This window comes from Melospiza melodia, chromosome 2, assembly GCF_035770615.1.
Source record: "Melospiza melodia melodia isolate bMelMel2 chromosome 2, bMelMel2.pri, whole genome shotgun sequence".
NCBI classification, from domain to species: Eukaryota; Metazoa; Chordata; class Aves; order Passeriformes; family Passerellidae; genus Melospiza; species Melospiza melodia.
Genome location: NC_086195.1, coordinates 141,323,719 through 141,347,583, shown reverse-complemented (window position 1 = coordinate 141,347,583; position 23,865 = coordinate 141,323,719). Strand labels below are relative to the sequence as shown.

Here is a 23,865-nt window from a genome sequence, read left to right as displayed (position 1 = left end):
CCTTTGAAGTGAGTCTTATGTTGATGTCAGGGGAGTGTTTCCAGGTGGGATGTTTGATCCCCAGCTGAAAAAATGGGAATCACAGATGTGAAACAGAGTTTCACTCCACTGGCAGAGAGATGAACAGTTTGTGTTCCTGCTGCTTGGATATTTCACAAAACACAGGACCATTTCCTAGGCTTAGCACATTTTGCAACCACTAATTATGGGACAAAAATAGTGCCACTTTTTAAAAATAATGGTATCATCTCAAATTATTTCATGCCTAATAATAGAATTGTCCCAAAACAAATGTCTTTAAAACTAAAGGATGACAACAAGATATTTAAAAAAGCAACAAAAAAAAAAAAATCTAAATCATAACTCAAATTTCAAACATTACAGAGTGTGTATTATATTGATGTCCCCCTGTCCTCCAGTTCTTCCTACTCCCAGGTGTCCATTTAGTATCAGTGGTCCTAGAAATTTATAGAGTTAGCTGCAAAGATGGATGCTTTATCTATTTAGGCTTCTTATCTACCCCTATTTTCCACCTGTAAATGTCAAAGCCTGAGAATTATTTCACTGCTTTAATTCATAATTGCAAGTCAGGATTGATCTACCCCCAAGAAGCCCAGCCAGGCTTTCAATACTCAGCACTGCCTGGGTGAAATTTTATGTTGTGCTGTTCTCAGAAGCCATGTCTGAAGCTTTGCATTAAGGCTATGAACATGTATTCTTTTATACATCAATAATTTATGTATTCCTTTATATATCAATGCACAATCTGTGATATTCATGCTATTGTACCGGAAGCCTGAAGGACAATGCAAAGATCACAAGTGCACGTGTGAATTACAGGGACTCAGGAGTTGTAAGGAACTTTCCTAACTGAGAGGGTCATTTTTTTACCTCCTGAATTATTGTCACTGCCTTGATACCACAAAAGGCTTTTGGCAGCCTGGGGTCTGCCTGCTTACAGAAGCAGAAGCCAGCATGTGAACCAGGCTGACTGTTTGGATTTTTTAATTTTTTTCACAGAGTCTTTGTGCCTGAGGGGATGTGCTGTAATTATCCACATTCTCCATATCTATTCACTTTTAATTGAAACACTGAGATTGTATTAAAATTGTCATTTCAAATGGATCTGGTTTATCCTTATTATTTTTCAGATGTCTGTATGACAAGTGGGTGGACTAATCACACACTATGAAGTGGAAGGGAATTTAAGCAATCACAGTTGCAGAGGGACTGTAATTATGTCTCTCAAAGACAATATTTGGGTAATCTGTAGATGAACTTTGACTATTTAAGCACATAGATACATCACCAGTATTCATGGCATTTTAATGTAAATGCAGCCCGTGTTGGACAGAAATCAGTTGTGTTTTCCCTATATATGCAAAATCACAGTGATGCAGTCTGAATGTATTGAAGGGTGTGGTAAAAAAGGAACCAAAACCCCATAAATTCTCTTGCCCCAGAGCACAGAGGAGAGGAACAGTGCTCTGTCATCACTGACTACTCAAGGAGGAGATGATTTCAATATAAAACATGCATTAGTAAGGGACTGACAAGCAGAATCTGATAATGTCAGGTGTGTAAAAAGGTAAAACTGGCTCATCTCACTCACATGAATCTCTCTTGTTCTGTGCCATTAAGATATCTCCTGGCCTCTCCTAAGTCCTGGTATAATGAATGAATGCCAGGCTTTTACTTTCAGCTCTTTCTGCAAACTCCTTCTAGTAATTCAGTTAGAATCCATTTTTCTTGATTCACTCCTCCCCAGGCCTGTGGTTTAGGTGCCTGTGGCTGTCACCCTGTAACAGATTATAAATCAGAATATTGGAATGGGTTCTGAAGCCCTGGAAACAGCTGCCTTGTGCTGGAGTGCCAGACGTGCTCAAAATAAATTGAGGACTTCATTGACTTTAGATGAATTACATTGGAGAGACAGATAGTGCAGGAATAGCAGCTCCATCTACAGAAGATAAAACTTTTGGTTACTGCTGGCTCTCTGATTTCCAGCCCTGAGAGAGGTTCTCTGACCCAGAGTGCCAGGGATTTTGAGCTGAAGTAACAAACTCCTACAATTTCTAACACCAAAACTGTCTTTCTCCTCAAATTTAGGGAGCTGAGCTTGATGATGAGCATGTCCTTAAAGGCAGACCATGACAAAAATATATAAAAACTGTACTTATCTTCAGAAAATAATCAGTAAATATATTGCTGTTCTTGTTCTTAAATTATTCCAAAAAAAAGTCAGCAAAATCTCTTTTTAAAAATAATTATGACATTTATATGACAAATTGGGGAACAGAAGAGCAAAATTACACTTTTAGACTCTGTTCACTGGCAGTTGATTTCTTTTTTTAACTACATTTTAATTAATATTTTTGAGTTATTTATGGCAATGCTGTGTGGATCTGCAGGTTTGTATAGGATTACAGCTGAGACTTAGCAAAGAGAATTTGAAAGTCACTGACTCACACTCATTGCAAGAAGGATCTGGGGTAGATGCACCTTCTTTTTTCAGTAAAGCAAAGCCAGAAATTGTTTCATTGAGTTTTTAATCTTTCTGCAATAAAGCAGTCCCAAAATGTGAGGAGACTAATTAATGCTGCCTTTTTTTTTCCTTTTTTTGTAAAAGTGTTTCTCCAATTTCATAGATAACTTTTTACATAAGATTATAAAGACCTTCTGTCCAATATGAAATTCCTGCCCCTGTCTATTGGGAGATATCTGATTCTCTTTATGGTGGTGGGGTCTTTGTTGATGTAAATTTAGGATGTGGCCTTCCCCCAAGATTCATGTTCTTTATTGAAAATCAGGGCTCACTTCTAGCATAGAAAACAGAGAGATTGATTTCTTTATCAGCCTCACATCTAAAACTGTAAGTGGATTTCTTGTGAAAACACGAGGCTACAGGAGAGCTTTCCTTGTTTCTTGGCTGGGCCTTGTGCTCGCTGAGGGCCCCTGGACACTTGTAAAGGGAGCTTATTAATTGAGTATGAGAAAAACAAAGTCATTTTTATGTTCTTGGTACTGTTCTGGAGCAGCACTGGGAATTGTGAATAAAATTATAAAGCATGGAAAATACAATGTACTTTTTGTGACTAAAGACCATCATCCAATAGGTTAATTTCCAAGAGAGAGAGAGAGAGATCAGGCTCTTCATCTGGCTTCAGTGATAAAACAGTGGTTTCAAACACTCCAGTTTATCTTCTGTGTCCTGTTTTTGCTGTGTAAATTTGGTGATCACCTGATTTGAAGGGTTGTGTGGGAAATGAAGATTTCTCTTTTGGTAGGGAGCTCTGCTAAACAGAATGGTATCCATGCAAACCATGTGTCAAGACAATCCCCTCCCTGACCTTTGCCAAGCCTCGAAGGCCTATCCAGTGACATTTTGGAGTCTGAGTCAGGACTGCCTGTGTTGTTTGTACTTAATTTAATTTATGCAATATTAGCCATGAAAATGAAGATGCTTCAGTGTAGTTAGACTGTATTTAGGTTTCTCATTAACACTAATGCCTGCATTTCTATTCTTAATCAAGCCAGTGATTCTAAAGGTGGTGATTGTACAGCTACCCTCAGTGCAGGTACAGTTCGTGGGAGTGTAGGCAAAGCAGTAAAATATTTGGATCTCTTTTTTTCTAGCTGGTTACTCAGTGGAAGTCAGAGCACTCTCTCCCCACAGAGGTTGTGAGGAGAGGTGTGTGACTGGAATATAATGGAGGTGTCAGAAGCACTGCAAAGAGCTGGTCTGGTGTGAAATCTTCAGAATATATTCTGTGCACGTTATGCAGAACTGGAAATAACTTTAAACTCTCACAGTTTTCTGTACTAAAACACATTCACTCCAGAATTGCCTTCAGGAACAAGTTCTGCACTGCTATCATTTAGAACTTAATTTTCTCATGTGTGACTCTCAAAAAACTCTGTCAAAGCTGGCATCACCAGGAATTGTCTTTCCCCTAATTCTCACATTTTAGAAACTCAGCCTGAGATTCCTTATGTGCATTTTATTAACTTGACCTACAGCACCAAGTGGTGGCCATGACCAGAGAGAGATGTTCCCCTACCTACCATGTTAATTGTACTGGAAGCTTCAATTCTCTTCAAGTTTGGCATTTAATGGTGACTTGCTTCTCTTATGACTGTAAAAAATGTCCAAAGCCACTCTCCCAGCTGACATTTTTTCACTCTTCCCACTGCACAAGTGACTCCATCTGAATCTGACTTTCTGTCTCAGCTGGAGGCTTGGCTTTAGTGTAGTGAAGCAACATCGTGGCCCCTTATTTTCTTGAATGTCCCAGAAAACCTGGTGAAGCCATGCAGGGAATTCACTTCAATGCCTTTAAATTAGCCAAATCCAGCTCTCCTGGGCTGTGCAAAAGAACCTGGGTTATAAGCAAGGACCTTGGAGTGGTTTTTTCACCTTTAATGATGTATGTGGCAGTTCCCAACATTTCATTACTGAAAATCAACCAGACTTGGTTTACCATTTACTTTTATCTGTGTGAATTATGCTACACACTCATACATGCATATATATATATATGAAATATGTATATATTTGTGTGTCTATAAAGTATGTATGCTGTAATGTACTATAAATCTAAATTGTAGATAGATGAATCTATGGTAAATCTAGATATCAGTAGATTTTGCACTGAAATGTGTTTTACTCTCTCTTTTGCTCTTATAACAAATGGCAGCAGCGTTTTCCAGCTTGCACTAGTTTTTCTTACGCCAATATCACGATTACTGAGAATCTCAGAGATAAAATAATTAACCACATGAAATGATATTTGTGGCAGGGCAGTCAAATGGACTCTCTGGTTTTGTTTTGCCCCTAGGGGGGCAAGATTCCCATCCGATGGACGTCTCCAGAAGCCATCGCCTATCGGAAGTTCACGTCAGCCAGCGACGCCTGGAGCTACGGCATTGTCCTCTGGGAGGTGATGTCTTATGGGGAGAGACCCTACTGGGAGATGTCCAACCAGGATGTGAGTAAACTGTTGGCTTTTTGTGTTCTCCGATAAGGGATCGAGCTGTGAAAGGAGGCCAGGAGCAGGTGGCTCTGAGTTTTCGATGGTGACATGCAGTAAGGTGTGGAGATGTAAACTTGATCTCCCTGGTGAAGTAAAAGTTCCTTAGAACTTTAAAAACCCACCATATTTATTGCAGACTGTTTTGGACCTCTGAAGGAGCAGAATAGAGTATTTTATCCCATTGGTGGTTTTCTGTAAGATGATGCAAATAATTCCACTGCAATGAGGTCATTGCATTTCACATTCCTTAGCTCATTGTTAGAAAACCTTCCTAAATTTCTGTTGATCCCCTTTTGGTTCCACTCGTATAATATCCTATAGAAGTTTTCTGCAAATGTCAAATGCACAGAATAAATTGCTCTTGGCACTTGTGAAAAAGAGAAGCAAAGCATTTCTGCTAAGAGTTTAATGGAACCAAAATGCTTCTGGAAGTAATCAATGGATAAAATAGAGAAGGAGAGTGATCTGATTAGACTTCCAATACAGGTTTCTTTGTAACATTAGTAAACTGCCCAAGCCTGCAATCCAAATGATTAATGGAGCTCTCCCAGTATTTTTTAAAGAAGCGTAACATTTCCCCAAAGAAGATTTTTTGTTATGTCTATTTTGAGTTCTTTTTCTGTTGTTTTATTAATTTTAGATTTATTCCACAGGAGTTTCTTATGGACAAAATTTTATGGAGTGCAGTCACTCACACAAACAGATTTTCCAAGGGGATGATATATATTGTTACTAGTTCTAAATTAAAATAAATAAGTCAGTTACATAGTTGTAGTCAAACATTTTTCTGTACTACTTTATGTTAAACAAGGAAAAAGAGAAGAAAACTTCCTTTTAAATGGGTACCCTTGCAACCCAAGTCTCTGCAGAAAATGATGCATTTCTTTTAATTGGTAATGATTGTTTTTGTGGAGATTAATGTATCCTGTTGTGCAGACTGATATATTAGTGGAATGTCTTTAATAATATCCCATTGAAATCTAAAATGGAAGGATTAACCTATTTATGTACCTCTCCTTCATGGCTGCTTAAAGCATTAACTGTTCTCTTGTCCTTGTTCTGATTTAGAATAGTTTCTTCTGCTTTTCAATTAATTGATACAGATGAAAAGGAAAGATTAACAGACTATGGCTTTATCATTTTCTACATTGAATTTTCTACGTTGCGTTTTTTTGTTTATGGGGCAATAGATGCTGTAGGCCTGGTCAAGAAGTGTTGGATTCTAGTGAAAAGGCTGGATTAAAAATCTTCTGGACAACATAAATTCTGAAGTAATCTTAGTTTTGCATGTGTCCATCTGGAAAAAATACAGAAAATCTAGACAAATTTTATTAGCCTAGGCAAATTATAAGGAATTGGGCTTGCACTGCCTAGTAGAAAATGTATAGCTGAGGTAAGTTTTAAAAACATGTTGTGGCCCTGTGACATCATCCACAAGACCTTTTGTCTGTTGGTTGAGGATGGCAGTGAGGGGCATGTTGATTTTTCGGCAGGGTAGGCTGTTTTTCTTGTTGGTGTTTTGAGTTCTGCATCCACTGGAGGATGTGGAAAGGTTGTTTTTCTAAGTGTAATCAGAGGAGAGATATCCAGGACCTTTTGAAGTTTTGTATACTTAAGCAAGCTCTTGCTAACTGTGGCTTTTGTTTATGGATTTATTTCAAGTGAGTGTGAGTTTCTGAGATCCTTTCCACACACTCACCTTCTTCAAAGTCACACACTGTATCTTAACTCCCCCTTCTGCATGCCTAATCGACTGCCTGGTTTACTTTGCAGATAAAGGAGAGACAATTAGTGAATAAACACGTTTGTTTAAACACACAATGTCCACGTTGACGTTCTCACAGCTGATAAAAACCCAAGTTGCTGTAAAGTGCCTTTAAGTCTGCACAAACTTTTCTCCTTGCGCAGGTGATTAAGGCTGTGGATGAAGGGTACCGCTTGCCACCTCCCATGGACTGCCCAGCTGCCTTGTATCAGCTGATGCTGGACTGCTGGCAGAAGGACAGAAACAACAGACCCAAGTTTGAGCAGATTGTCAGCATCCTGGATAAGCTGATCCGTAATCCCAGCAGTCTGAAAATAATCACCAACGCGGCGGCAAGGTGACACACTAGATCTTGCATTGCTCATGAACCTCTTTGATTCCTTCATCTCCTGTAATTAGAATTTGTTTGCACTCTTTACCACCTTCTCTCTTGAGAGAAGGATTTAATATTATTATTTTTATCATTGCTGTGGTTATTTTATTAGTTATTTGCTATTATTCATCCAATTTGTGAAAGATTTTTGTGCTAAGGATATGAAACCTACTGTAAGACTGAGCAGAGTTTTTTTTTTGAGAAAAACACAGCTGGCAGATTTGGCCATTGTGGGATTTTCCTTTTCCTTCTGCCCTTTGGTGGTGTTGTAAGTGCTTAGTGTTTCATAGGTTACAGACAGCCATGTTCCTAAGTATCTTTCTGAATTGGGTCCAAATACACTTAGGCTCTTCTCTGACAAGTCATGTTAACTTTAATCATCTGAGTAATCTCCCTTTTTTTTTTTTTAGTAGTGCTCACAGACCTAAAAATGCACTTAGACTCCCTCTTAGATCAATGTGTGAACTAGGAATTAATTTTCAACCTGTGCAATGTTCCTCATTGCATTTGAAACATTCATTTTTAATCCTGGGTTTTCAGCACACTCTGGAACATCATCACTATGATGAGATAAGAATTATCTCATTGAGAGAGAGCAGCTGAAGAGTGTGTTGACACCTAAGGGCATAATGAAGACGCGGTGAAAGAAGAGCTTTAGTTAAGTAGTGTTAAAGAGACTCAGTTGTACAATGCACAAAATGTCATACTCTTACTGAAGGAGTGTAAAATTATTTTTAGCATGAATGGTAGTGCCAAATCCTGTGTCAGCAAAGCAGGCAGAGTCAGAGAGAAAAGCACTCTGCTCCTTTGCTGCTTCAGAACCAGGGTGTTCTGTGTGTCACTGGGCAAGAGACCAGAGCCTGACATGAGGCAGGTTTCAAAAGGGAGCACAGAAAACCTTGCTGTCAGACCCCTCCTTGGGGTGCAGCACACTTCCCACCAGGGCAATTGGATGGGAAGGCTGAGGGAAGTGGAGCAAAGGCAGAGGGGAGAGCTGCATTGATCCTGCAGCCTGCTGTGCGGCTGCCATGGACCTTGCCTGCCTCCTCCTTCCTGGCCCGGGCTTTGTGCTGCATCCTCAGCCACACACTGGCCACTCTAATTGCCTCCTGCTGCCGTGCCAGAGGGCAGAAATAGAAAAACTGGGAGGAGAAAGGCAGGCATGCTAATGGGCTCTGCTTTTAAATTTGTATATTGAGAGAAGATGGCTCACACAAAATTGTGTTTGGAAAATTTTGCTTGGTGAGTGTTTAACGTGTAGGAAACTAACATGCTTACAGAAGCAATTATTTCTAGGAGGTAACAGAAAAAAACAACCAACCAAACAAAAAAAGCAACACATTTTTGGGAAAAACTCCAAACTGTTTAAACAGCATTTTCTCAGTCAAGTACATTTCTTCCAAAGACCTTGCACCACTGTGTGGCAAATCATTGGTGCAAAGAATGATTTTATAGGGATGTGCTGCAGCAATCTGATGACTAAGGGAGTGGGAAATCATAACTATCTTGTTTGGGTTTGGAGACCTGATTGCAGAAACCAGGGCTGCATGTTTTTCATTCCAAACAGAAGCAAAATGTCTGTGGTCCGTCCAGTAGCAGATTTGAACTGCAACAGAGATAAAAACAGTGTGGAACCATAATTTCCAGTTGCCTGTTCACAGCCAGTAGAAGCTGATATCCTCTAGAGGGGACCAAATTCAGGCTGAGCACTGTTTCCACCTGCTGGGTTCTGTGCAGGGGCTCCACAGGGGGATATTTATTGTTCCCTTTTGTCTCTGCTGTTCCATTCTGTGCTTTGTGGCACAGAGGGTGGCAGAGGCTGCACATCCCTAGCACAGCGCCATGCTCTCAGCTCATGGGGAGGCGAGGAGGGGAGGAAGGAGGCTGCCTGCAAGGTAGGGAACCTCTCACAGCTGCTTTAGGAGAGCTCTTAGTGAAATGCTCCTCCTGCTGCTGCTTGGCTTTGATACTGAGTGGATTTCTGAGGAGGGCAGCATCAAAGGTGATTTTATTCCTGCTTTCCTTCCCAGTTACCCCTCCACTGCCACATCCCTGCGCATTGCTAGGCAGTGCAGTGTCTCTGCATCACTGCCTGGTGACACACAGGGCACTGTGGGGTCCCAGCATGGGAGTTCCCTCTGTGGAGGAGCTTCTTGCAGCTCAGGGAATGATCTGTGATCTCTCCATCTCCTCTGTCAGTGTCTGCAGGCCAGCCCAGCCTATCCTTAAACACAGCCACAAATAAACACCAGTGAGGGGTGCTGGGCAGCCCTGTGCCATGAAATCATTGTCAAAGCAGACTAATCTCAAACCTTAGATAGGAGTGAAAATCTGCAGCCAGCTGCACAGCCCTGTGGTGTCCTGCACTGGTGGCAGGTGACAGCCCCTGGTGCTGGTGCCAGGGACTGAGCCTGGAGGTTCAGCAGCGCTTTTTGACAGCCTGACAGAGAAAAATGAGACAGAAAAATGAGAAGTGAGGCTTAAAATGGGCTGGGGCCTTGCCATAGCCTTATGTGCAGGAATGTGTAAGTGATACTGGAGGGCTGTGGGTCAGGGCAGCTCCTGGAGAAGGGGACACAGTGGGATCCCAGAGAGGGACAGACATCAGAGCAGGGGGAAGCACTCAGGGACTCAGCCCTGAGGGCTCTGGAGAGTGCCTTGGCTGCTCTCAGCTGTTATTTGAGGCCGCAGCACTCCCACACTGCCTCTCCTCCTACCCATAATAAGCAATTTATCTAAGTTATAGAGGTCCCAGCTCTCCTCTGGCTGTGTCTGTGGTGCTACTGGAGGAATGCTAAAGCTTCATGCCCTCCATATGCTTGTAGGTGTTCAGAATATCCTCGGTCGGGGGAAAAATGTTTAACCTGACGACGTCTGGTGCAGATGCAAAACCTGTCTCTTCTTACAGATTTTAGGGCTGATGTTTGTTTAAAGCAGTCACAGCACCGTTGTGTCTGTTTAAAAAACATATTTCTGGAGGTGCATAGGATATCCCTGTCCTCTGGGTGCTGGTTGCTGTTAAGTGACCTCCACTGGAGGATGTGCTTGGCTGAACATCTGATTGCAGGCCACAGCCCAGGCACGTTCTGCACTAATACCTCACAGAAACGGAGTCAAAGCCTTCAATTCCCTCCTCCCTTTAAAGTTTTCTATCCCTTCAGGCCACTCGATGGTATCTAATAATTTCTTGATTCCCGAGGGGATGTTTTTATCCTTATTGATCATGGTTTTGCAGACCATTCTACGTGCCTTTGAACCTCACACTGACAAAAGGTTTTTGTAGCCTCAGCCCAGCAAACGTTTCATAATACCTTTCCTGGTGTTGTGTTTCATCTCAGGTTCATGTACAAATTCCATTTCTATTCCTTGTAAAGTACAGAGTATGGCTGATTTCTTTCTTACCTGTCTAAATTCACTTTTTAATCAGGTGGCCACCCCGAGCTCTTGCTAATAAGACCTGCACTGGTTTTGGACACGTGGGGTTTTTGTGTCCCTTAGGCAGCTCTGTAAGGGGTTGTAGGAACAGAACTCAGTGCAACCCATGTGGTTTTCTAAAGCACAATCTCATGATATTTTTATTTGATTTATGTCTTGCTGTTCTTTCCTGTTTTCTGAACACAATGTTCATTTTTCTAACAGAGTCCTTTGGTTGTTTGGATATCTTTAGGGTGGGAGTGAGTTCATCGTTCTTCCAGTTTTGATCAATTTCATTATTTTTCCTCTTGAGCTTATTGTTTTTTCAGCCCACTGTGTATTACTTCACATTTGTGAGCATTTCATACAGATACAAAGCAGATGGAAACTTTTCTCAGCTTGGGCTGGGGAGTCAGAATCACTTCACCCACCTGCAAGTGAGTTGGTGAGGCTGAAATGGCTCTTAAGCTGTTATTTCATTCGTGTGGGGAAAAAATTGTAACTTGAGTCATGCAACTGGAAGTACTTTGTGTACACTGCAAATATGAAATGGACTCTTGAAATATTTTTTAATCCACTTAACTTTTTTCACTGATTTATATTTGTCATTTTTTTAGATTTATGGGGTTTTTTATTCTTAAATTTATGATTCTCCATTTATATGTATACATATATACATGAATATATATATATTTACAATGTATATTACCATTTTATGCATATGAATTTTAATCTTACATGACCATTTGAAAAAATATATTTAAAGCATAGTGTGTCATATAATATATTTAAAGCCTTTACGTGTCCCAAAGCTGTCATAGTACAGTGTGATCTTGAGGTATAAGGGCTGTGACACAGGATTCAGGCAGCTCAAATGTTGGGGCAGCTTTCCCATATCTGCTTTGTGTGTTCACATCTGTGATGCAGGGGGGACTGAAGTCATTTAGTCTTCATGAACCTATGGAACAGAGTTCCTCATTTGAAAGAAAATTGAAATTTGCTTTTAATTCCTTTAGAAGTTCTGGATTTCTGCCAGGTCTCTGATTGATGGCAAAACTGACACGGAATCTGCACCAAAAAAATCCCAACCTGCTTCTGTGTTTGCTTTTGGTAGTGTGAAAGTCAGTGTCGGGTATTGCTGTTGCTGTTTTTCTTTATTTTATATATATTTAGGAGAAGAGGAAATAATTGTATGGCAAGGAAGAGGAGAAGAACACCTGAAAATTCAGGATATTTCAGAAAAATCATAGCTGAAATTATTTTCATATAGCCCAGAAAATTTAGGGGGTCAGGGTCAGTTGTTCTTCCTGATGAAAGAACATGTATGAATAATTAGTTCCTCCTAAATTCATTTTCATGGTAGCAAGTTGTTTGCAACCCTGCCTTGATTTGCTTAAATTTGATGTGTAGTTTGAAACACTGGCTGGGAAATTTCCTTGAGCAATCTTTGGAAGGGCTGTTATTTGTGAGCAATTGTTTGCAAGGGTTCACTGCTAAACACCTTCAGCTTTGCTGTCTCTCATTGTGCTGCTCTCACTGCTGTCATTCTCAGACATCCAGGGGCAGCACTTACAATTTAAAATTTGCGTTTAAAACTTTGCTCCTCACAAAGTCTATTTCCATTTAAAGTTTGGTAATTCAGTGGAAACACACTGCATTCTAGCTTGTTAGGATTTTTATGAAAATCAAACTCAAAAGGAGCAGTGAATAGGGCAAATAAAAAATTCAGACTTGCTCCTTTTTGTAGTATAATTCAAGCCCTGTTTTTACAAAAATATTTGCAATGAAATTACTGTTTAGATTGGCTGAACACTTTGTTGAGAAGTCCCTTTTTTTCACCATTCAGGTCAGAAGGCTTCAGATGCTTGACATATAGTGCTGACCTGCTGTAATATTGTTTGTTTGCTTCTCCCTGTTAGGAACTTCCAGGATGGAAGAGAGGAGGAGATTTCAGTTTTCCTTGGATGTTGTCAGGGTCTTAACAATGGAGTTTGAGTCTGGCCAAAAGCTCTGTAGGGCAAAATTCTGTGAGGACTTTAAGCTTCATTTAAAATCCAACAAAAACCTAATCTGTGTCCTAAACCCAGACCGTTCGCTCTAAAAGAATTCAAGTAATGTAAACTTAAAACTCCAGCTCTCTCTCCAAAGCCTGCTAAACATAAAATTGTGAATATATGGAAGGAGGGAGAAAAAAAGAAACTTAACTGCAAATCACAAAATGGAATGCAGTAAGTCCAACTCCTCGGTGTCTAAGCACAGTTTGGATTGAGGGGTTAGACTGAGGAGATTTTAGAGACTTCATTCAGCTTTTCAGACAGAAAAGCCCTGTCTCCACCTGATTTTCCTAGGGGTCATTATTACTCACTCAGCCATTGTCCCTTCAAAGTGAGGGGTTGGAAGTGAGCAGGGCTGGCTGTTAACAGGGACAGTAAAACATCTATTTGCACTTTCACACCTCTAATTTGGTGAAATTGGGACAAGAATTTACTGGGTTGGGATTGGGCGCTCTGTAATTTACACAGAAATGCAGCTGGACCAGCGGGTGGCCTGGTGGGGAGGGGAGGTTTTGCTGTTTATTGGAATTTCCCAGGAGTTTTTGGAGCCCTCGTTAGTTGTGGTGGCAATTCCACACTGGGAATGCTGGAAAGAGGTGACAGAAGTAGAAATGCACAGTGATGCCTAAGCTTTTTATATATTTCTCGCATATTTGTAGCTTGGCAGATTGCTAATCCATGGCTGTAGTACTTTTCCTGCCCTTTCCCCCTAGGTTTTGGATCACATCCCTGAAATATTGTTTAGATTAATAAAAAAATCTTTATTCCAAGTAGGGGACCTACAATAAGAAGTGGGGAAACTCCAAGGGGCTGACCCAGGGGTGGGTTGCTGGGGCAGCTGAATCTCCTGTTGGATGTAGCTGTTAAATATTTAACCTTAAATTAATTAACCTTATAAAATCTTAGAAAATTGATTCTGGGTGTGCCCATCCCCACTGGGACACCTGGAAGCTTCCAGATGAAGATCTGCTTTTTACTTTAGTATTCTAACACTGATGCAAGGGGTTTTTCTCTTTTGATTATAGGCAACAGCAGTGCAGCCAACAGTGAGATGTAAAGGGAAGCTCTCCACAGCAAATGGTAGATTTTTAAGCATTTTGAGAGCTTTATAAAGCTATTTTCTCTGCCTGTTCTGAGGAGCTTATAGACTGTCCTAACAATAATGAGTGGTTGGCATTGAGGGTCTGTCAGCCAGCCACACATCCCAGGAAATGGCCATGTGCCTGTATTTCCTTAAAAGCACAGCTTAGGCTGGGTTATGAGGGGGAAAAAACCAAAATTCAGCAACATGCTGGGGGCTTTTTTTGCCTTTAGTGGTTTGCTGTTGGGAAGAAGTAAATGAAGGAGCATGAATACACTCAGGCATGTGATTCGTTATCCCACCAAGATGCTGAAAAATAAGAGCACATTGAAAATCATGTTCTGAGGGGCAGCTGAAGGAGTAGGGAAGACTGAAGGATTGACCTTTGGGGCAGTTAATTTTTTATTTGGTTATTATCCCAGTGGAAGCTGTGGTAAGTTAGGTTGTTTTGGGTTTTTTTGTATTTGGTTGTTTGGGGGTTTTTTGGGTTTGGTTTGGTTGTTTTGCCAACAATGGAGCTAGAAAACAAAAAATATTGACATTTAGAGAGGTGTACCATTTTTGCAGCCTCAACAGCATTGTTTTTCCCCTTTGGTTATTTGTGTTGCCCCTCTTGATTTCTCCAGCTCTCCTTTCACTCCAAGGAGCAGCCCACAACATGATTATTTGGAGAGTATGAAAACAACCCAGGAAGGCCCTTGGGAAAAGCCCATGTGCCCCCTTTAAGGGGTGAATTGTAATTTAGGGACTAAATTACCAATTCTGCTCAGAGCATGTTAAAAATGGGCATGAAGAGATGGAACTCCAATGATTTTTATCTTTAAGGTCCAGGAATAATCAAGTAAACAAAATAACTCTACTTCTCCTTGGCATGTCATTTATTTACTAGTTTTCTGTTGATACACATGCATGCATGTGACTCTGATTGCTACAAAAGATAAAACTGAAATTTGCTTTCTGTGCCGCCTTTGGTTTTGGGGTTATTTTTCTCTTGAAATAAAATTCTTGTTAGACCCCAACTCTGTGCTTCAGCTCACCATAAAGCCCATAGGATCTGAGTTCCAACCAGGCTCATTGGGAGCAATTTCACTATACTAAATCAGCTTTTAATTACCTAAAATTTGCCACAGGAAATTACTTTATGTTTTTGGGGACTTTTTAAAAATCCTTTCCTCTTTAAAAGAAATTGACTGTGGAAAGGAAAGTCCAGATTTAAAAAACTGAAGGTTGGTTGTGCTGTTTGGAGGAAAGGATGGAAAGAGAGAGGCTCCTACAGTACAAAGTCTGGCATTGTGTGTGCACAGCTCCTCTGTGTATTTGCAGAAGAAGTGGCAGGACATTTTCATTTTCTTTGTCTCAGTTCCTGGATTTTACAAGTTAGTTTGTCTCTTTTTCTCCCCAGACAGCGGCCAAGCAGAGGTGAGATTTTCATGCTGTATTGGGAAGGGTTCTGATGATGTTTTCTGTGGTTTTTCTTGCTAGTGCAGCAAAATTTTCCCTCTGTTGTTTCAAAAAGCTGTGCTAATGGCAATACACCATAGTGCAGATGGCTCAAAGGTTAATTCCAACTGTTAAAGTAATGGACACATCCAGAGAAAGCCTCCAGCCACGGGATGTTTTGTAACTGGCATCTCACTGTTCAGTTTGTCTCTCCAAACTGAGTCTTGCTGTTTGTTGGGGTTTTTTTTAGGGCACCACATGTCAGTAAATACAACTTTTTAGGTGTAGTAGATCCGACAACAGTCAGGGTGAACAGGATAGAAAATCCTGCCATGACTGTCAAAAGATGATAGGAGAGAGTGTATCATAGTTAGTCAGAGCAACAAAGTAAAAAGAGTTAAAGAAAGGAAAAAGAAAATAAAAAAGGAGGGGAGAGAAGAAAAGATGGAGAGAAATGTTCTATTTCACTTCCCCTGAGCAAACATGTAATTTCCATGATTTCTTTTTAATGACTCTCTCCTGAAGCTGGTAGGTACTGATTTATGAAAAGCTGTAGAGGATCAGGTGGAGCCCTGCAGGACGTCGTTTACAGCTGCACGGACTGCAGCCCGTCTAATTTGTCTGCTAAAGTGTGAGCTCATGGCACACATCACCCAGACCATAAATCCCTGGTCAGCCCTTCTGTCTAGGGGCTGGGGCAGGGGGAAAAGCCTGCCAGGGTGTGCAGATGCTCTGCAAGCCCAGCTTTCCCCTGGTGCACACGAGGAGACAGCGCAGGCTCTTCGCAGCGAGGCGAATTCCTGCTCGTTGATAAACAGTCCAGATGTCCTCTCTGAGGAGGAAAGTAACTAATTTCTGTTTGGAGTCCTGCAAGAAGAAAAATGATACTTTACAGTGCTGGTTACTCTGAGGTCACTCGCATTAAAATTAGGTCATATTTTTTGTCATGATGATACTTTGATCCAAGTAATAAACATAAAGGCTCTTTTGGGCCACTCTAATTCCTAATCCTAGAGACCTGTTCTATTTCAACTTGTTTATACTTTTTTTTTTTTCATTAGTGATTCTTGAGTCAGACCTTGTTTTATTAGACTTAAGTTAAAAAGGTGTACTAAGCTGGGGAAAAAAAATCTGTGCTTTATCACTAAGAACACTTCATAAATACTCTTAATTAATATCTTGGGATTCCAGCCACTGTACCCAGAAAACTATAAATAAAAAACCATTGGCTCTTCACAGGACAAACAGTAGTCAGTGAAATTCAGGCCTTACAGCTACTGATTAAAACTATCTTGGGCCTGATAATCAAACTGAGCCTTTAAAGCTGGGTGTCATGTAGGTGTCTAAGATTTGGTTTCACCATGGCACCAGCCCATGAAGTGAGCTGCTGTTCTGGGGACAGAGCAGGTTTCTGTGTCTTCTGTTGCTTTTCTTTCCATGGGTGGCTGTTCCCAGCCTGTGAAGTCCAGAGTTGGTGCCAGTGGTCACAGTCCTGGCTGGGCTCTGAGGGAAGGGAGCCAGGCAAAAGCTGGGACATCTCAGCTCCTCTGGGACCGGGTGAGAACGGATTGTGTGTGTTTGGGGTTAAGATTTTCAAGCATCTAAGTGGCTCTTTAATTATGCCCTACATTCCCAGAAGGGGAAAAAAAAATACTGTATTAACTTTCTGAGCCTGAAAAAATCAGCTGATTGATAACAGAGTAAAAAGAGCTGTTTAAGATGTGGCCAATACTAAAAATCATTGCTCTTTTCTTCAAAAGTGAAAGGTAAAAGTCTTGATGTAACTAATGTTACTTATGTAACTGATGTGGTGTCCTCTGATTCCAGGGCAAGTCAGGTGTACTGCAAAAATGTGATGTAGTGCTGCTGATTTTGGTGAAATTTAAGACATACTGGAATTGAGAAGGATTTGGAATTTCTAGGGCTCTTATGAGGTTAAAATCATTATGTTTAAATATGTGGTTCTCTTGGTGCCTTTAAAATCTCCTCCTATTTATGTTGGTTCCATTGATGAACAGAGATGACTTGGGTTTGGAGTGAAGAGAGTGTTTTACAGCCCGGATCAGTTCTCCAGTTCCTGCAGCTGTCACCTACCTGTTACACTGTGCAATCACTGCCTTTAAATTATGCTGTCAGTCCAGCCACCTCTCATTTTCACTGCTTTCAGGGACAAAAGTCACTTCAAATGGGTTCAGCAGCAGTAGTCAGACTCCTGTGCAGGTTGCTAGAGAGAAAAAAAATCCTGGGGCAGAAAATAGACTGTGAAGTTGCAGAGATAACTGCTTTGAACATTCTCTAGTTCAGTCTCAGGCACAGCACAGCCAAGCACATGCTTGGCTTTAAGCCTGAAATAAAACAAGAAAAATAAGGTACTTTGCATGTTGTTAAAGCTTCTAATGTAGTAGGATTTTTCAGTGGGCCACAATATTCTGAACATTTGATATGACCAAATTCTACCAACACACTCAGCTTGGAGCCTGGAGTGTGCATGGTCCGTGTGATGTTTGGGACTAGGTGAATCACATAAATATAACCTAATTTAGTCTTTGTTAACATTAATTTGGGAGGTGGCAATGCACTTTGTGAATGCTGCAGTGATTTAAACACAGGCATGGGAAGCTGGTGCTGTTCAGCAGGATGATTGCGCAGCATTTGTCAGAGCTGCCAGCTCCAGTTTCTTGGTGGCCCCAGCAGCTGAGAACTCCCACAGATAAACAGCAAAGCCACATCCAGCCTGGATGCTCCTGCCACTGCTGAGTTTAGACACAAAATAAAGCAGTGTTTCTCCCTGCTCCCTAAATTCCATGATTCTTTCATTTCAGGCCATCAAATCTCCTCCTGGACCAAAGCAGCGTTGACATCTCAGCCTTCCGCACTGCGAGTGATTGGCTCAATGGGTTCCGGACAGGGCAGTGCAAGGACATCTTCACTGGGGTGGAGTACAGCTCCTGTGACACCATTGCCAAGATTTCCACTGAGTAAGTTGCAGCCTGATGTGGGTTTTCATCACAGCTAAAAGTTCAAACATAAGCACTTTTATATGGTGTTCCCAATTCTTAGTGAAAAATTTCTTACATTTAAAGAGACAAATGGGAGTTATTTGTTGTAGTTGAAATGGCCATGAAGGAAATCTGTGTCTGGTGACTGTGTGAAGGCCATGGTCCCACAGCTTTTTCTCACTAAATACAAGGAAATTCCCAATTTCTTCCAATAGAGTAGCACCGTGCATCATCTGGTACACTAGCATCACTTCCTTTCACTGAAGTTTCTCTGATGATTCTTTAAATTCTGTATTTTACATGGGAGTTTCTCTACAGCTGGCACATTACCAATCTTTTTCTTTATTGCCCATCCCATATTCCACCAAACCAGGTGAAGGGGCAAATTCTTTGTAGCTGTTTTCCTCCTCCATGCTAATAATTACTCAGGAGCTGAACTGCCTCCTGCTGTGCTTGGAAGTGAGCAAATGGCAAGTTTATTACATTCTAAATGCAATCCATCTTTGTTCTAGTGACAAGTAAGAGTAGGGTTATGTTCTTTCTGCACCTGAAAAGGCATCAAGAACAGTTAAAATTTTACTGCCAAAGGAAATCTTAATTCCCAGTTTGGCTGGCTGGATGCACAACAAGTTGTGGAGAAGTATGCGGCAGCTGTGCTACCAACAATTAAACACATCAATGCCATTAATTAGTGTATTACTGCATCTATTAAAAGGGTGCTAATTGCTTTTTGTAACAATTACCCTTTGGGGAGAGTGTAGAAATCCCCTAGGAATGCCCAATTTCCTGTGAGCCCCTGGTTAATTAGCCCTGCACAGGTGTTAAAGCACCTCTGTGTTGCACAAGGAACAATGAGGCTGAGATCCCGGACAGACAGGAGGGGAGAACCAGGGGAGGGAAGCTTGGCCATGGATTCCTTCACCTCAGTGCTGATAGCAGAGCCCAGAGGACCTTTCACAGGCCAGTGATGTGTGAGCACTGCCCAGGAAGAGACATTGGTGGAGATGGAGGTGTTAGAGAGGTTCAGCTGATCCAGCAGTGACCCTCTTGCCCCAAAACCCCAAACCCCAGTGCTTGCATCACTGGAGAACGATTTCATTGCCTTTTCTTCCATGTTTTCCTCTACAACAAGGCTAAATGAGCTTTGACTAATTTTTTGCAGGCCCCTCATGTTTTCAGGCAGTTGCTCTATGTTTCTTTGCAGCAGGGCTTGTGTTTCAGCATTATCCCTGTACCTGGAGGCTCCTGAAGTGCAGCACTGTGGGATGGGCAGGTTCATTGCTGTTTGCTGGGATCAGAGCTGTGAAATTCAGTGTCCTCACTCACACGCCTCCTCTTTTTTCTAGTGACATGAAGAAAGTTGGTGTTACAGTGGTGGGCCCTCAAAAGAAGATTGTCAGCAGTATCAAAGCTCTAGAAACTCATACAAAGAACAGCCCTGTTCCTGTGTAAGGTACCAAAATGATGTTGCTCAGGAGAGGAAAACAAAAAAAGGAGCAAAGTTGCATCGCAGGTGAAAAGTGATGGCTGACAAACGGCAGAATTTAAAGGAGATCTTGGCAACAGCTTGGGAAACGCAATGTTGAAATTTCAAACCCACAAGACACTCAAATACTGAGTATAAATGCCTTAAAAATAGGAGCAAACTTGTTTTCTATCTGTTAATCCTAAAGGGTGGGTGCTCTTGACTGACTGTTAATGCAGATAGTAAATATCAAAAGAAAAAAAAACCACATGTGAAAAATCCTTCCAAGTAAAAACCAGTGTTACTAAAACTTAGAGCCATTTGAATATTAAGTGACTGAATAACTGAAAAAAAACATGGACATAAAAGCTGTGTATTTGATCTATACAGCAAACAAGAAGAAAGAAAGACTTGCAGTATTTTTATACAGAAGAGATCTGTAACAGGTATTTTATTTCTTTAAAAGCAAGGAAAATAGAGGACTATACCTCACAACCTGTCTGGCCATATTTACTATAATGTCATTGTAACATGCTATTTCAGCTTCAGGAAGGAACACAGAAATAAAGTTTGTAGTGACTTTGAGTTAGTTGACAAAAGATTTTCACCATTATGTTAGCTTCCCTAACTGTGTTCATTTAAATAGAAACAAGTCTTAATTTTTAAAAGGCTTATTTATTTTCTTGGTTTGTTTTTTTCCATTATTGTTTATATTTATGCTTATATACCTTAACCTGGCTGTATTATTGCCAAGTGCCAAATTTTATCCAAACTTCATTGGTTCAACCTGAGAAATTGCCTGAGGGTTAGTTACTAGATGATTTTATACTCATAGCATCATGCATGAAATACAGAAGGAAAGAAAGGTGGTTTTTTTCCAGCACTGACACTATGAAAAGCATCTGGACTTTTTTTGGCAAATGAGATTTCTTCCATTTGCTGTGAGTGGTGTTTTCAACCAGGCTGGGGTTTTGTCAGTGGTGTGTGCATTGATCTTTAGATCAGGATCTGCCCCAGACAGGACATCCCATTTCTTACCCCAGGGCTGCTTTCCTGTCACAATAATTTACTTTTTATGGGATGGTGTTCAGGTGAGAGATCTGCCAAGAAAATAGAAAAGAGGGCCAGGGTTTGTTGCATCCTGCTTTAACTGATGATGCTTTTTGAGTTCCCTGGGAACTTGTTTAAAGGGATGACTTGAGCTGTGAGGGGAGGCTTTGGTGTGGAAGTTGACACATGCCTGAGCTAGAAACCCCCCTGTAGAGGCACTGCCATCCTGTAGGGGACCTGAATTTTTGGCACAGCTTCAGTGGGTACCTGTCCTTTGAAAGAAAGCAAAAGGGAGCCCAAGTCCAGGAGAACATTGACATCTCCCATTGGAAAAAGGAGACTGGAAGGTGGATTTTGGGGGCCCTCCACCATTTTTAGCATCTTCCAAAGAGCTTCCCAACTCCTAAGTTTTTGCTCTGGAGCACATCAGTCCCAGTTCTGAGCACGAGTGGTTTAAAACATAGTGGGAGCCATTTCTTGTGCTTCTTAATGCTGTAGGTGTGATGCCAGGCACACAGAGAGCAGGCCTTGGTCACCAGGGGAAACCATTCTGCTTCCCAACTTGACATTCTGGAATACAGACTCGATTCTGATGATGATGAATCCCTAAAAATTCAAGACTGTGTGAGAGGCAGATGAAAAAATGGCTCATTGTGTTTTCTCTGTGCATGCAAAAGCAGGTGACCACTTGTGCTGCCTTCTGCTGGCTTGGGTTTGGAAGCTCCTTGGTATACAAGTGAGGAAAGAATCCATTTTTAGGGTTTGTGGGGCTAAAATTGTTCTGCATGAATCCAGAACTTAAAAAATGTCCAGGCACAACATTGCTAAAGAGAAGTGTTAGAGGCTTTTTCATGAGTGCTGGTAGTGAGCATGCTGTAAAGGACTGGGTTTGAAACACACTCATAGCATCATAATTAGTAATTCTCTCTGAAAGAGAAGTGAATGGGTTTTAAAATTGAAATTTGAAAATGAAAATAGAAGAAAGGTAAATTAAAGCACTTAATCAGTAAAGAACACTTCCCCTTATCTGCCCCAATCTATCATGAAATGCAGCAAGCTGAACAGAAACGCTGTTTTGTGTTGCTTAGTTCATTCAGAATCAATCTTTACTTTGGGTTGAGATTGCTCTAAATCAGACACTGTTGGTGAATTTAAGCCACCAAAACCCAGTGGCAAACAATGTCTGTGTGGGGACAGCTTTTTGTGACATTTCTCCTCAGCTTCACCCTGCTGCTGGAGTGTGGGGATGAGGGGCTGGGGTGGGGAGCTGACCTCTGGGAGATGCTCCTGGAGACACAGACCCAGTTCTTAGAGTTTTAGACACTTGAAAACTTTGCACCAACCACCCTCAATTTCCTCCTGTCGTGTTCTTGCCCACTGTTCAGGCATGCTCAGCATAAAAGATCCAATCTCACCGAGGGGAAACAAAATGAAGCAGCTGGGTTTTGCTTTTCTTTGCTGTTAGGAGCTGAGAGTTTTTAAAGCCCATTTGGTTTTCTCTCCCTGTCAGAAGTTGATTTGTACTGTAAGTGGCCTCTGTTGCAAGCATCCTGTACTCCCTGTCCCCCTGTACATATGTAAACATAGCAGTGTACAATTCTTCAGTGTGGAGTAGAGAAATAGAGGTCGTGTGGCCATCTGCCTGTACAGGTTATGGACATCCAGCAAAATGCAAACTGCTCATAAAATGACACGCCATATTATTGGGTTTGTACCTTTCAATATAGTTTCCATTTTATTTATTTCTGTTAACATAATCTAGTTTTTGTGCTGTAACTTAGCATCCAATAAGCAATGTATAGATGTGATTTGATTGGCAATATGTATTTACTTTAACTTGTATTTCAAAAGCATTACTTACTCATTTAGATTATATATTGTGCAATTGTAGATGGCCTCTTACTAATGTAAAATGATTTGTAGTGGAAACATTTATATTTTTATAATAAACATAATGAAAGTATTTTTTACATACTGAAATACTGAGGTGATTGCTTGGAGGACAAAGTAAATTTATTTGATTAGTGTGATAAAATTGTAATTAAATATGGATAAATTCTGAGTGTTAAAGCATGGGTCTGGAGTGAAAGCTAGATATTACCTATATTATCTATTGAAAGAAACAAGCAGTGCAGGTTTTAACTAAACAGACCAGCATTTGTGCAAAACTGACTTACATCAGTCAAAGACTTTACTTTCTCCATGGATACTGGAAAACATCATCTTCTACAGCCTGCCTATGGGATATTGAAAAAAGCTGTCACTTATTTTATTTTTGTGTCAAGTATTTCCAAACTTTTGCTTTCTTTCCTCCCTCGCCAGTGGACCTATTTTCATCTTATTAATATGTTGAATCCAGTCAAAGATGTACTTTTCAACAAAATAAAATAGCCCACCACGTACTGTAACTTCACCCCATGATCATTTCTTGCCTCTGAGTACCTATATTAGATAATATTTTGCCCCTGTTTTGTTATGTCCCTGCCATGTTGTTTCTGTGTGCTTCACCCAAGTACAGGGTCTTTGGAAATGCCAACATACACAACTCAGGAATCCTCTTCCTAGGAAAATAGGAATGGTTTTGATGCTTGCCAGTTTCTTGAATTTTGCAGGTTCTTTCTGTACCATAACTGATTTTGCATGCTTTTGTATACTACTCTGCTTACTGGTGCAAAACAATGAATGATATACCTGTCCTGGAGTCTGTAAGTTGATAAAATTTATGAATGTGGATGTAGCATACTTCTTTTTTGGGGTGGGGGTGGCATTCTGTCTTGGTGTGTTCAATAGAAAGGGGAATCACAGAAAAAGTCACCCAGAGCTGGATTTGTCCTTAAATGCCCCTTGTCCTTCCTGCCACCAGAGTGCTTCATGCTGTGGTGGATCAATAGTGTCATTTTACCTCCCAAACAGGGGTTTTGATGCTGTGCTTGAGCACCAGGGTTCTGATGGGATCTCCTCCATGCAGGTAATGGCACAAACCATTTTCTCTGTGAATAGGTTTCACCTCAGCAGTTGTGTCAGCCCAGCTTGTGTCTATCCCTGTGGCATTGCTGGTACATTATATTTGCTCTGGAGCCTAAAGGTGGCTATTGGTGTTTTTATTGCTTTTCCTGTGAAATGGTATTCATTTGATTAATGAATGTAGCCAGCTCTGGAAGGGCAGCAGGATGCACTCACTTAACAACAGC

The 23,865-nt window shown here is 40.9% G+C and overlaps 1 protein-coding gene across 1 annotated transcript in view; it reads left to right on the top strand.

Annotated features, from left to right (window-relative positions):
• The window catches only part of LOC134414915 (ephrin type-A receptor 3), a 175,246-nt gene extending 152,159 nt beyond the window's left edge, over positions 1-23,087 (top strand). Inside the window, exons 14-17 of the mRNA XM_063150214.1 lie at positions 4,839-4,988; positions 6,942-7,135; positions 17,983-18,138; positions 19,506-23,087. Coding sequence (XP_063006284.1) covers positions 4,839-4,988; positions 6,942-7,135; positions 17,983-18,138; positions 19,506-19,611 — 606 coding nt within the window. The 3' untranslated portion in view covers positions 19,612-23,087. The remainder of the gene's footprint in view (positions 1-4,838; positions 4,989-6,941; positions 7,136-17,982; positions 18,139-19,505) is intronic.
• Positions 23,088-23,865: the final 778 nt, after the last annotated feature.